This window comes from Leptodactylus fuscus, chromosome 9, assembly GCF_031893055.1.
Source record: "Leptodactylus fuscus isolate aLepFus1 chromosome 9, aLepFus1.hap2, whole genome shotgun sequence".
Classification (NCBI taxonomy): domain Eukaryota; kingdom Metazoa; phylum Chordata; class Amphibia; order Anura; family Leptodactylidae; genus Leptodactylus; species Leptodactylus fuscus.
Window position 1 is genome coordinate 18,523,388 of NC_134273.1, and position 15,481 is coordinate 18,538,868.

General features: G+C 39.3%; 1 protein-coding gene across 23 annotated transcripts in view; it reads right to left on the bottom strand.

The window, feature by feature from the left end:
• The window catches only part of ADGRL2 (adhesion G protein-coupled receptor L2), a 145,342-nt gene extending 130,849 nt beyond the window's left edge, over positions 1-14,493 (bottom strand). For all 23 annotated transcript variants that reach the window (XM_075287034.1, XM_075287013.1, XM_075287014.1 and 20 more), the window contains exon 1: positions 14,355-14,493. In XM_075287034.1, coding sequence (XP_075143135.1) covers positions 14,355-14,427 — 73 coding nt within the window. In that variant the 5' untranslated portion in view covers positions 14,428-14,493. The remainder of the gene's footprint in view (positions 1-14,354) is intronic.
• Between the last annotated feature and the right edge of the window lie 988 nt (positions 14,494-15,481).

Genomic DNA, 15,481 nt, shown 5'->3' on the forward strand with positions numbered 1-15,481 from the left:
AGGTGTACAGAGTCTTATAGACCATACATGCTCTGCTAAGAATTCTGGAAGGAATATGAAAAGAAGTTCTCCTTGATGGAAAAAGGAAAACTCGTGCTAGAATCCACTTTTGGAAGGTTTCCCTCTAGATCAATGTCTGGTTTTCGAGAAGCCTAGTGACATGACCTGGGATTAAAAGCAAAGAAGAATATTCTCCTCCAAAAGAAAAGAGAACCATCTTCAGACATGTTTGGTGTGTTATTGCGCCTCATCAGTACAGAGAAGGGTACTTGTTGGCTAGGTGAGCGATCAGGACACATGCACCTACACTATGGGAAAAAATAGCCCAGCCTACAGCACCAATTCTTCCCATTACATAAGACTAGGATGGAATCCATTGGGGTCTGTTGGTGTCCAATGACTGATGGATCCGATAAAGTTTGAACTGAAATTCCTATACATCCAATAGAAGTCCATTTTATTAAGATCCTTTCCACCTTTATGGAGCTTAAAGTGGTCTCGAGAAACGTGGTTACTCTGAGCTCGGTATAGATTTGTGCCCATATTTGCAAAAGCAACCCAGGTGAGCAGATACCTACACTAATATACAATACCAGACATATTTTAGCTGTATTTTTTAAAAAAAATTTCATCTGTGCACTTTGGATAAAACCTTACATTAAAGGAAGAAGCAAAAATCCTATATTTTTCAATACAGAAAATTGAAAACCCTTCACCGTTCCAATAAAGACGGCCCTTTTATGGACACGGAGGAATCGTGCGTCTAACTTTAGTCCTTATCTGACAAGAGTTTCAATTGTCTGACATTCCATTTTAACCTAATCACTAGAACAAAACTACTTTATGTAAAATGATCTTCCAGTTGCCTTAGTTACAAATCCCTGCAGTCTGGTGTAATCGAAATCTACTCACGTAAGTTAAGAATAATTAGGACCCCAAATTAAACCAAACAAAGTTAATTCAAATAGTTACTACTGTCATCTTAAACAGCACAGGAACTTTTACCGTTGTTTAACACTTTAAAATATATTATATATGCACAGGCTCGAAAAGGAGATGGCGGTGACCTGGGCTCGATGATCAGGTTGGATAGGGGAATGCTTCTGCAGAGTCTAGGACAAGGTAATAGACGCCAGATGATACCACTGTGCCTAACACTGCTCATACACAGCCAAACCGGCGCAACAATGGCCCATGTATGTGGCTAGTCCGACCGTCACCTAAAAACAGATCCTTTGTTCCCGAGCTCAGAAAATGATCATGCCTGTGAAGGTGTAGGATTCTGGATCTGCCGTAGAGATAGCTATGCATAGTCAGTTCAACTCCAACTACCGGCATTCCTTAATAGGTGCTGCTCCACCAATTCTGGAACAATTGGAATTTTTTTTCCACTAGCCCCCACCATTCCTGAGCCATCATTACTGTTAGTTTCAGCACCCAATTTGCTGCTATGACTCTACTGTTGGGTGGGTGTTCCTGGGAGGTCTAGTCCATCCTCGGGGCCATGAACCAAAGAGTAGGGAGCCTAGCTTGAATTTTGGGTGCTAAATCTAACATTTTGGATTGCTCAGGAATGTTGGGGGGATAGAGGAAAGAAGTCCAAGAGCAATAAAATCAGCAGAATGGAGCTTATTGAATTATGCAAAGGGATGGCGTTGGTGGGAGTAGTGAAAGGTCCACTTTAAATGGATTAACCAACGAGATGCTCTCCCGTAAGACTAAAACGGGGAGAGAGGGGCCACACGGTGGCTCAGTGGTTAGCACTGCAGCCTTGCAGTGCTGGAGTCCTGGTGTTCAAATCCCGCCAAGGGCAAAAAACCATCTGCAAGGAGTTTGTATGTTCTCCCCGTGTTTGCATGGATTTCCATCCCATATTCCAAAAAAAAAAAAAAAAAAAAAAAAAGACATACTGATAGGGAAAAATGTACATTGTGAGCCCTATGTGGGGCTCACAATCTACATTAAAAAAAAAAAAAAAAAGAAGACTAAAACGGGGAGCAAGCTTCTCCAGTGCTAGTAATAAGTCTTTCTTGCTCTGGAAGACAGAGTCCATTCAGATCCTCAACAATGTATCATCGCTTGGGGTTTCCAAAGTCAGTTTTGGGAGAACATCTTTAAGAGCACCTTATAATGGGGGGTCCTGATTTTCGCCAATTTTGACTATGCCACTTTATGCCAAAATCTCAATAAAAAGGAACATGGCAGCAGTGTGAATAGGAATAACCAATTAAAAAAAAATAGAAATCATATAGATCTTCATATATTGCTATTAAAAGGGCCTTGGAATATCACTCAGTACAAATAAAAATTTGATTATTTTTGAATATTACTGTAAAATATACAGTAACAAGAAATTTTTTTAGATTATGCCGAAGAGGAAATGCAGCTACACAAAGCCTTGCAGGGCACTTACGACTATTACAGAAACATGAAACAAAAAAAAAATAAAAAAAAGTTATTTTATATATACAATTTTTTTTTTTTTTTTTTTTTGTAAAAGGTTAAAAAAGCTAATTAGAGAACTGAAAGGTACGTTAAGGCTGGCAAGAGGATTAAGGAACCGAAACTATAAAGTGACATTTTAATCCTTGTCAACTACAACAATCAACTCCTTAGAGATTTGCCTGGGGATTTCTCACTAAGACCTGGAAATGAACACTCACTTCAATGGGTGAGGGGGAAAGGTGGCTAGATATTTGGATAGAGACAGCGAGGTACCCCAAGGAGCATTCTACCTGGAGCTACGCAGGGTATGGAGATTACTATCAGAAAACTGTAAGAAATGAAAAAAAGAAAAAAAAACTCAAGTGCAAAGACCTCAGATGGGGAAAACGGAACGCAATAACAAATTTTACAAAAATTTAAGACCAATGATACAAGGATTTTATTCATTTATTAACATCTACCATCAGGTTGTGGTTAGATGGAGTCACCACCGTATCATGTCCTTGTAATGCAATTAAATTCTGTACGACATCCCTCCAACTTTTAGTTAAAACTAGCCATCCACTTTACATGGTTGTTGGATGAACGAAGCCAACAGCTATCCCAACTCTCCCGAACATACTCTGCCTATAACAACGGATCATCAACCTTTACAATTAAAGAATCTGACTTTTTTTATCCAATTTTTTTTCCACCATATCTTCCAAACACCTTTGACGTAGAGTTATGGAGTTGGTACGACTAACCACTGAATTGACAACCCAACATGGAGTCCTTCATAAATAGCTGACCAATCATGATCAAATTTCCAAATTTGTTCCCCCCAACTTCACCCAAAATTGGACATGACTCACTCCACAGTCCGGATTAGATGGTTGAGGGGTCACAATCAGACAAAATTAATACAATGTATGTGCCTAGCTCGGGTCACATCTACCGTCTGCTCACATTATGCAGTGACTGGCTATAAAAGTTGCACATTGTGAATACATGGTGTCACACACATTCCAACAGAAAGCAACAACTGCTTGGCAGAAGTCATAGTGTAGCTCTAGTTTCTTCAAGAAGCTTTGATTTTTTGCGCCCTCCTGCTATTTTAACAAAACTTTGTTTTGCGCCATCTGTGCAACTTTGACAATTGATATTAACTGGAAACCCCACTTTCATTACTAGTGACAAAGTCCACTCGAATACAAACACAAAGGTCTGGTGACCACCTAATCCAAAAAGTTTCACGAATGGTACAACTTAGGATCTCATCATATTCAAGGCAACCAAGGGAGTCGAATGTCAAAGGTCTATAGTGAACGCAGTAGGACCTGGGGGGGTGAAGATACCCATCAGCTACTTTCTTAATCCACCCATGGCTACATTAAAGGAGGGAAGACAAAATAAGTTTAAGATGTAAACGTCAAAGGAGACGATTAATAGAGAACCATTAGCGAGTGTTGCGCTCTCTCTGTCTAAGAGTTAATCCTTTGACCATGTCACTTCCCAGACACTACGCGAAAACACAGACTTATAAAGATGCTCGGATCACTTTAAACTCACATAGGATAGTTCAAGAGACAAAAGGGAAAAAAAAAATGGTTTTAGCAGACAAAGCATTTTAATGTGTGTCATTTCGCCTTAAGGTAGCTTTACCCTTGCATGTACCAACATGAATTGTTCTCGTTTCTAAAAGCAACCGGTGACAATTTCTCCATGTTCGGCACTTCTCGTTTTTACGGAATATATGCCACAAGTCACAGGAGTTTTATAAACGGATGATTATGCACTTTAATCCCCTGCAGTCTATGAAAAGGGACATGTCAGTCGCCGGAAACAAAAGGAGGGACAGGAGGCTACAATTTCATCTGTCTTCCTTTCCATTTACATCTCCGCTCAACAAAGGGGCAGAGAACAGCGGTGGACATAGGAATGGAGAAACCTCAGCTAAATATGGGAGGGGAGCGCCGGGCTGCAACGGAAGGCGGAATCATCGGGAAACTCCGAATTGCCCATCTATCAGTCTATAAATTATAGATTTGTATATACTGTAATCAAGACTATATCATATCGAATAATGAGGAAAAATAAGTATTAATAAAGTATAAATATATCGTCATGGTTCAGGTTTTTAATAAATTAAGAAAAAAAAATTGTAAAATATTTTTTAAATATTTTTTTTTTTATATTTTATTGAGTCGTCGACAAACAAAAATCAACTTGGCCTAAGGGCCCTTTCACCTCAATTTTTTTTTTTTTTTGTTCATAAAAAATACTGACAGTATGCGAACCCATTAGAATGAAAGGATCCATTCACACATCCGTTGGTGGGGTTTTTTTTTTGTTTCTTTTATGGCTTTCACTATTTCTGATCTGTTTTATTTACACATCTCGGGCAAAGGGAACCCCCCCCCAAAAAAAAAAAAAGACTGCACATGGATGTCATTCCATGTGCTGTTCATGCTTCATCCATTCATATAGTAGATTACTTTTTTTTTTTTTTTTTTTTTATGTAGATTGTGAGCCCCACATAGAGCTCACAATGTACATTTTTTCCCTATCAGTATGTCCTTGAAATATGGGATGGAAATCCATGCAAACACAGGGAGAACATACAAACTCCTTGCAGATGGTTTTATGCCCTTGGCGGGATTTGAACACCAGGATTCCAAGGCTGCAGTGCTAACCACTGAGCCACCGTGTGGCACCGATTACATAATATTTTTAATCCAAAATATAGATCTTTTTAGTAAAAGCAGCCTTGACGAGGATTGGGCAATAAGTTGGAAGGGTGGTTCCAAAACAAAGTTTTTTAAGAAAAAGTGCCTCTTTGGGTGTTTCTCCATAGACTTCTTTACAGTTTACAAAAACTTTAAAAATAAAAAAATGAAATAAAATGTTGTAAATTTTAACAAGTCTAAAAAAGAGCTACAAAAAAAATATGTGCATAGGAGGGCAACACGATGGCTCAGTGGTTAACACTACAGCCTTGCAGCGCTGGAGTCCTGGGTTCGAATCCTGTCAGGAACAATATCTGCAAGGAGTTTGTATGTTCTCCCCGTGTTTGCGTGAATTTCCTCCCATTCTACAAAGACATGCTGATAGGAAAAGGAAAATGTACATTGTGATCCCTATATGGGGCTCGCAATCTACAGTACATTAACAAAAAAAAAAAAAATATGGAAAAAATAGGAAACCTAAAAAAAAAATAAAAAATAGGAATTCCTTATTCCCACAAAAAATGCATCGTCATTAGAATTCTATTTTTATATTAATACTCAAAATGTTACATTATTGTGCATCTGCAGGCTCCTTGACCCACGCTTGTTCATACAAACAGTCTTGCAAATGCCATTTAATGCTAAAAAGAACGGTTTTCCAGGAGACCTTCACATCAAAACATTCTCCGTAGTGTTAAATAATTTAGTCATCAAGTTCACATCTGATGTATTGATCATTACATAGAAGCGGATGCGCTATTTATATATAAAAGAGGAAAAAAACAACCCAATGCTAAAGTCAAGTGATTGGCGTCATCCCCGGCGATAGCATCCACCTCCATATTAATAGCAGAAGAAGAAGCAGGAGAACTAAAACTGTGACCGTAATAAGTGCTCACGTGGCCATGTGAAATTATTTATCACGGTGGCTCAGTGATTAGCACTGTAGCCTTGCAGCGCTGGAGTCCTGGGTTCGAATCCAACCAAGAACATCATCTGCAAGGAGTTTGTATGTTCTCCCCATGTTTGGGTGGATTTCCTCCCATTCTACAAAGACATACTGATAGGATAAAAAAAGAAAAAAATATTTATCATCCTGAAACCCAGCAATATGTGCCAAACAATACAAAAAAACAAACAAACAAAAAAAAAAACAGTGTGGGTATATATCAGGATCGTGTTTTTTTTTTTTTTTTTTAAATTATTCGAAGGTGGGGTGAATAATATATAATACATATTTTATTCATACACAGAAATTATAAAATAAATCAAATTTCTACATAAATAAAATGGCTTCCATTGAATATTTTAGCGTTTTTTTTTTGGGGGGGGGGGTTTGGGGTTTTTTTTTTTGGGGGGGGGATGCAGGGACAGATGTGCCTTGAGAGAGAGGATTTACTCAAAAAAAAAAAAAAAAAAAAAAAGACGGGAAGGAAAATAAAAATGGAAAGTTTGAGTAAAACGAAAGTTGAGCCATAAAAATGCTCCGGCGTTTGGCAACACTATAGACTATGCATTCTGCAAGACGTAACGAAATGTGGCAAAATCACGGGCCGAATTCCTCGCGTATAAAAGACAAGGGCATATAAAACTAAATTCTCCATTTAATAGGTTTCCTTTTGTGATAAAACTTAGAGCAGATGTGCAATCCGAGAGCCATATTAGAATCGGGAGCTTGTCTCTTGACTATTTCGATTCGGTCAGAATGCGGTATCTTAATTCACTCCAATTCAGCCTCCATTTCCGACTTGGTTTTACCATACCACCCCCGGGATCTCGAAAAAGCGTGCCCCCCCTCCCCCCCCCCACACGCACCACCTTCCTATTGGAATATTACTATTCTGATCTTTGGGTCTCTCTTTATTAGCTTGTAAAAATTAGGTTTACTGTCTCTCTGTGTATTTTCCTTTGAGTCGCATGAAAGCGCCGGTTCTTTCGCGAGCAGTTTGCAGCCAAGAGATTACTTAAGTAATAAGAAATAAGAAGGAGGGAATTTCCTGTAAGTTAATGACTGTTGAGTACTCCGGAGGAAAAAAGGCCAAAAAGACCCTCTAACCAGCCGAGATTGGTCCCAAACAAGAAGCCCCCGTGGTAATGGCCATTACGAAAGGCTCGTGAAAAAGCTCTATTCAAGAATACAGCCGAGCAGCTTGACTATTTGACTTCTAAGAAAACAGGAAAATAGAAAAAGATGGAATTATAGTGGAATTAGTTCTTGGCAAGGACAAAATTTTTTTTATTTTTTATTATTTTTCCTTCTTTACCACTGCTGGTTACAAAGTCTACATTCTACGCAACGCTTTTTCTCGCCCACAGCAAGAGACATACTAACCACTGGAACTAACGCAGTGACGGCCCTTTAAGCAACAGAAACTGGCTGATTTTGATCAAGCAACCAACTGCGTGATCTGTCGGAGAAAATCCTTCCATGTGCCACTCAAATCATTTCGGCAGTACCCGGCCCGAAACAACATTAACCTCTTCTGCTTTCGAGGAGAAAAAAATAAAAAAAAATAATCAACAAAAAAATCTAGTATCTGTCTCGAATGCAAAAAAAAAAAAGTAAAAAATTTCGAAGGAATAATGAGTCATTTGCCTACACCTGCAATCCCTCAAAAAATTATACAGAAACATACAAGATTAACAGCGGGGAATTAATTTCATTTTCTGAAACAGCTGCAAGATCTTGCAAAAAAAAAAAAGTGCACGGCATTTCCATTACGGCGTTTTTTAAAGGGGATGGCTCCAGCAGTCATCCAAGTTCACGTCTCTAACATAACATTTATTTCCACTTTTACACTTTTTCATTCATATTAGGTGCTACTAATTTTTACTATGTTGCCCTTGGCCCAATTTCCATTCCACAAACGAGTTGTAAGAAATGTGTAGGGACTCTCACGTGAATTTGGTGGCTCCAAGCCATGTTAATATTCGCATATGAAACTTGTTCTATTTCACCCCCCCCATTCATTTCCCCCAAAAAATTAATGCCTTACCTAGATATTTAATACAGTCTCAAAGAACCTGTGTCTCAAGCCTGATTTACAGCATTAGAATAACATGGGTAACTTTCAGGTTTTACTTGAACAAACTGAACGTTGAACCAATAACTGGCGCCTGACCCGGTATACGATAAAAGTCAAACGCCAGACAGCGCTCTGCGAGAATCCAAAATGTTGCATTTTTCCACCCGATAGGCGACATCTGCTGGCACAAGAGGTTACATTAGTTTGAAGCAGAATTTTTGGAATTGGAGATCTGCTTAATAGAGATGAGCGTGTAGTATTCGATCGAGAAGTCATTCGATCGAATACTACGGTATTCGAAATACTCAAACTCTGTCGAATACCACACGGTAAACGCCTTTTACGTTTACCGCTTCGTATTCGACCAAGTATGAGTATTTCGAATGCCGTAGTATTCAATCAAATACCTACTCGATCGAATACTACTCGCTACTCTACTCTCTACTTCTTAATAATACCGTATATACTCGAGTATAAGCCGACCCAAATATAAGCCGAGGCCCCTAATTTTACCACAAAAAGCTGGGAAAACTTATTGACTCGAGTATAAGCCTAGGGGGGCGGGGGGATGCAGAAGCTACTGGAAAATTTCAAAATTTTAATAAAGAGTTTTTAGGTGTAGTAGTTGCTGGGGAAGGAGAGGGGGTGTTTTGGTTGTCTGTCTGCCCCTTCCGAGCTTGAGGACTGTTTTTTCTCCCCCCACTTGGAATTCAACCTGGCTGAATATAGGGTATCTGCAGTGCTCCTATTAACCCCTTCCTGACGGAACAGGAGCACTGCAGATCCCCTATATTCAGTAGACCGGGCACTGTCAGACACAGGGATACCTAATATGTATGTATTTTAATAATAATTTTCTACTTTTATATGTATTCTAGGGAAAGGAGGGATTTACAACTTTTATTTACTTTATTTTTTATTATATTTTTTTAAGCTTTTTTTTTTCCCCACTATTTTATGGGAGATTCTATACATTACTATTGCGGCTGGTCTACTAAAAAATTATAATAATTCTAATACTCTAGTATGAATCCAGTGGAAACTTGCACCATATTCTGTTGGTACCGACATTGCTTCAAGATAACAACAATAATGTACTAGAGGCTAGGAGACATCAAAGGTCCATACAAAAATTGGCTCCACAATGGTTTAGTACCTACGACTATGGTGTCCATATGGACTAAACAGACATGATTTTTCCAGAAAGGACTTATTACCCACCCAGAGTATGACTGATTGGCAACATCAAGGAACACCATGGTCACAAGGAAAGGGGACCCAAGCCTTCTGTTCCAAGAGTGGTTTGAATGGTAGTCAAAAACGCGTGGTGCTGCTCCATTCAAAGTCTATAGGACCGAAAGACCGAACAGGCAACAGCAAAGAACTTTACTAGCAGCTGTTCCCCACTATTATACAATGTAATATATTAGGTTGAAGGGTCTGTTAAATTTTACACCCACATGAGCCAAAAATAAAATGACACAATGGACACCGTTGATGACAATGGGAGTTATTTACTAACAAATCCCATAAAGCAAGGTCCTATAATAATTAGCTTTGATCTATCGAGCACAAATTAAGTAGACAATAGATGTCAATGTCTGTTATTTACGGGTTATCGAGCATGGCCAGTAATTGACCTCCAGCGCCGATATACTGATTAAAATAAGCCCCCTATCAAAAACACTGTGGGAGTAAATAACCCCCATCACGGCTACCATGACTTATGAGATTTAACCTGGTCTTCGTTTTCCAGTCTTTTCAAAGAGCTTTTGTGTCCATGGATGAGAAATGGACGTCCCTTGTAAATTATGAAAGTCTTGTAGGCGCACCATTTATTTATGGAAGGTTAATTGGCTCTTAGATACCCTCACCGGGGAAGGTGCCCGAACCACACTTTACTCAATTTGTGGCGATGCTGGAAAGCTTTCCAGAAATAAACTATCTTTATTTATTTTTATTATGTTTAAGTGGAGAAAATCAGAGAAATGAGAGGCAGAACGAGACGACTTCAATGAGCCATTTCACACAACAAAGTTGCCCACATACGCTGCCCTTGAAACGCGTTTATTGAGAACGTGCTCTCCAGCCTCATATTAAAAGGTTTAATTTCCGAACCATTGACTTATCTTGCCTTCCAATTGTGAAATAATAGATAAAACCTGCCGACAGATAGTGTCACTTATTATGTATTTGACAGACACAAACACGAGATAACATCTAATAATAGATAAACATTAAAAAAAAAATGCCAAAGATGCTTCTGGCTTAAAACGGCAAGGCAACAAAGCATTGACGGTATTAACCAAGACTTGGCCGCGATTAAAAACATTCCTGTTTCTTAAAGAGGACGCTTCACAATATCCACCAACTCCGACTCTTTGTATCATTCAGCAGGGGGCGCTCCACTGATTAAAGGAAGTCGGAATTTTTTCTCCAGCCCTCACCAGTTCTGAGCAATTGGTGCTATAGTTTCAGTAACGGGTACACGAATAGTAGTTTCTACTTTCAAGGCGGTGGTCCTGGCCTGGAGCAGATAGTCTGGGATCTCCCATCTGATAATGAGAGCCTGTTTAACCTGTTGGGTACCGAAACCAATAGCATTGATTGCTCAGAAACCAGGCTGCCTATTATGCATTGGAATCAGTGGAGTAGGGTCTTTGGAAAGACTTGGAGTTGGTGGAAGGTCTTCTCTAAGTCTCCCATACATATAAGAAAGAAGACTTTATGTGTTGGGATATCCACTATACTCAGATATATTTTGGACACATCAGATATTATGGTGATCCTTGTTTCCTCATAAGATAAGATGCGCCATAAAAATCTGAGAACCGCCTACTCCATCCTCACCATTGACAACTCAGGCATGTTATTAGCATGCAAGTGGATGGGGGTGTTGTTAGACAAGAAGTGTTTACCAAACAACCTTTGTGCATATTGACCACCATCAACTTTTTTTCTTTATATGGAAAAGAATTGGCAGCATCAACAATGAGGACTTTCAAGTCGCACCAACTGCAATTTTCGAAAATATTTGTGGCCCTTTCCTAAACTATAGTATATGTGGAGCAAGGTGACACTACCAAAAGAAAGCAATAGTCTGGATAGGGGTGAAAAAAATTGCTGGGTTAGGGTGGTACTCAAAGTGAAGCAAAGTCCAAAAGGTATATGAATAATAGAAAAAAACTTGGCACTCACCCTATACGTAGCCAAGCTTTATTAAAGAAGTCTAGGTAAAAACACATACAATGGGAGGAGGCACGCTCAGGAGGAAGAGCTAAACTATGTCTATTTTTTTAAAAGCAGAATGGAATTCTATAAAAACGAAACACTATATATAAATAAATGCATAGATGTTAGATTTTGGGTGGAAGATCACAATGATTTAGCAGAATTCCAAAATTTGGTACCAAAGACCGCAACACGGGATGGAGTGGATCACAAATGGTCACTACCAAAGAGACAACCTTACTAGATATATTAGCAAAACATTATTGGGAAGTTACTGGGATCCCATAGAATGTAAAAGTAGAAAAAATTTCAAAGCTTAGCTTACCAAACAGCCCTTTTCAGTATCGGTGTATAAGTGTTAGGTCATTTGGGGCCTGTCCATTATGTCTTTGTAATGACCTCATTTTTCACGTAATGAAGAAAGGACAGTTGGCAAATCAGAGAAACATCTGTCCATCCTATTGTCATCATCACCACCTCTAACAACCATCATTGCTGCTTATTGTCTCTGGGTTCATGACCCCATAGCCACATTGTAGTGTAAATGGACAACGTGAATGGCAAAATGGTCGATTAGGAGCAACAAAAACACTATTTAAGACATTCCTTGCTCTATTCATTTAAGAAAACGCAGACATTCCAAAAAATATCAAGGTTTTTCTTTGGAAAAAAACCAACACGACAAATTTTTGGTTCTGACCACCTTAGTTGATGGTTGGCCGTAGACTGTTGTAGGTTCAAGTTTAAAATTGGCCACATCAGCCGTCTATAATTTAATATGTTGGCCAGCTTATAGCCACGGACAGGTGTGATACTATTTTTGAAAGAAAGCAACAACATTTTTTGCAGTCTTCTAAGACCCCCACAGCTTTCTCTCACATCTCTAGTTCCGACAAGCTCCAGAAACATCTGCATTAATATGTGTGATATCAGTTCTTTTAATAAATTGCACCATCGTAAGCTTTGTACCGCAGATTTAGCATTTCTATAATTGAGCAAATATTTTTACCACCTGACAAACTACGCCCCAAAAAAAGCCAAACCACCTAGGAACCGTAAGGAAAAATGGCTGCAAGTCGAGCTTAGCAAGGACTGATTTTACGGGCTCCATAATCCTCACTCTTCGGAGCTAGCATGTCGAGTTTGCAATTCACTGGGTGCACCGATGCAGAACATTAGCATTAACCGAGTCTATTTTATGCCAAAGCATAAATGCTGCAAACAGGAGAAGGAAGAGTGAAGATATCTCAAAGACACAAACTAACACCTCATTTACCTTATTAGGAAATCTCAATGCGTTAACTCGCGCCGTTGCGAAATGAACAAAGGGAGGCATTATCCATGAAGTGACACATTGTGCAAAAAGAGAGGGAAGGTCTATGCTTCATATCACTCGTAGAAGTGAAAGAAAACGCAAGCAGTGAAATGAACACAGACTATTGAGATGCTTAAAATACAGCCGGGATGTAATGGCAATCCTTTCATCTTACAAAGAAACGTATAATCGGTGCAAGAGAGTCTGGAATACCGGGCTAAGGACAAACACGTAGTCTCACACCCATAAACTGATCGGAAGTTCACGTCAACACTTGTAGGTCAACATCATCCATACAATAAAACCAAGACGTCTTGACCAATCGTGTAACGATCAAATCTCTACACTGCCTGTGATATGGAGAGAATACTGGGTGGATACAATGATCCCAATTATGGAGGATGTGGGGATCCACCCTGTGTAGTTAGAAGTCATTTAGATCATTGACACAAGTCTGTAGGTGTTAGAGGGTTGGTAAATTCACGTGTCACTTAGCAGCTCCTAAATGAAGCCATCAAATTTTATGTGCTAGTTGTGTTGCGATTCAGCTCGTTCATCGTTTTAAGTAATTTGGCAATTATTAGGGTTTTAACTCTGCACTAAAAAGGCTGAGGCAAGGTTCACATCTGTGCTTGGGTTTCCATTTGGGGAGGTCTGCTAGGGGAAGTTGCCTTCGGAAACCCGTGGACCCCATAGATTATTGTATAATGGGGTCTGGGTGGTTTCCACACGAAAAATGCGGAGAGAAAAGTACAGCTTGGCACGCTTTTCTCTCAACATATTTCATGCAGAGAGGGGAGTGGAATCCTCAAACACAGATGTGAACCAGGCCTTAATGGGGTTGTACAACTAGTGCTTCCATTCTGATGGTTCTTCCACCAGTCTCGACTTCCTAGTCTCTCAACACTAAAACGTGACCATCCATCCACATGGTGGCCGAAGTGGGTCAAGGCTGTGAAAAATGATTTCCTTTAGCCATTGAGACCAACTAGTAGAGGCAGGCAGGGAAATCAGGTAGCATCAAAATATTAGTGGCGAGGAAACGAAAAGGTAATAAGAGGAACCATGATGTAGAGACTGGAAGGGGAGCCAGAAGTCATCGGAACAAGGGCAATGAGGAAACCCGAGGAACCCAGGAAGATTTGGAACAGAAGTGATGAGGAAATAGTGAAATACATAGGACTTCTGTTTTTTAAGCAAAAAAATACTACTAACCAGACAAGTCTCTTCTAGAGAATGAAAAAAAAAAAGTCTCCAAATTCAAGAAGTGGCCACATCAGGGTGTCCAGTTGATCACAAATAGTTAAACTTTTGGAATTAGGAATCGAGTGTCACAGCTAAGGGAGTCCTGGAAATTATTTACTCGGTATCCAAGTAATGAAATCTAGTAGGTTTATTGCATTTAGTTCACAGATTCATGGAGACGTTCTACAAAAACCTGGCCTTCAAGTGAACATTTCACTTTAATGACCTAGGCAAGCACACCGATATTATTATGTGAGGAGACAATGTGCAGGGGTGAATGTTCTTTTCAGGAGTAGCTGCACATCACAGATTACATAAATCATGGACCACAACAACAAGAACCATTAAAAGCCCTAATGTCATATAGGGACAAAAAAGGCTTACCTTCTGTACACTGCAAGATGGCGATAAGAAGGAATAACCAATGGGTTTTCATTCTGCTGGCAGGAGCCACCATTATTGATCCCTTGTAATGATTTCTTTGTATTCCTTAATGAATCCAGTTAAACAAGACCAACTTCATTGAGGAGAGGGATAGACATCACTCCTCTTCATGCCTGGAAATAAATTAACAGTTGTCAGTAAGGCAAGGGCAAGAAAACGAGAAATACTGCCGAAATTACATTTACTCGCATCCATCCTGCAGAAGACAATGCTCATAAGGCAAACATATATTATACCATGTTCTAATAGAACGTAGTCCATGTAATTGTTGAGGTGGTGACCTCTCTAGGATCTAGTTCATCATCAATTTGTGTCATCAGATTAGACAACCTCTACCCAATGAAGACAATTCTTGACATTTCTCAATAAAAGGGGAAGATGATGAAGATCCAAGGTAGAACAGATGTCTCGAAAGGTGCCCATACACCGTAAGCTAAACTTGATGAACCGTAAAGGACATTTGTCAAGAGATATCTCCCACTAAAAGTGATTTAGCCAACTGATGACACACCATCATAGTCTGGAAAGAAGTTGGCCATGTTTCAAAATTCCATCCAAATATTTAATCGAAAATCAATCGCCCTCAGAACAAATGTTTGTCCTTCAACAAATGTCACGTAGGGTGGGAAATACGGACTAAAATGTGTAAAGCTGCATCTGCAGAACAATCATTCACCAGACACTCAATGCTTCTTCAACCATCAATCTAACGTGTATATCCATATTACTCTTATGATGTTCATTTTAGGAGGTAAATCAGATGTCTTATGGACATCAGTAGGTAATTGGACGATTGCCCATCCACGGTCACTCTTAAATACAACATGCAGAAGAATTTTTCATTTGACCTGGTCAAGTCACGGTCGAGAAATGCCAGCATTAAGTTAAACAGGACATTCCAGCTACAATGTAATGCTACATTCACACATTACGCTCCGTTCTCGAACAATGGAGAGAATGATGCTGAAATAACTCTTAAAATTCTACACATTCCAAAGAAACATCAAACATGTCAACGCAAAGTCACTTCCTAAAGTTCAGACAACATCAAAACAATACAAGCTCAG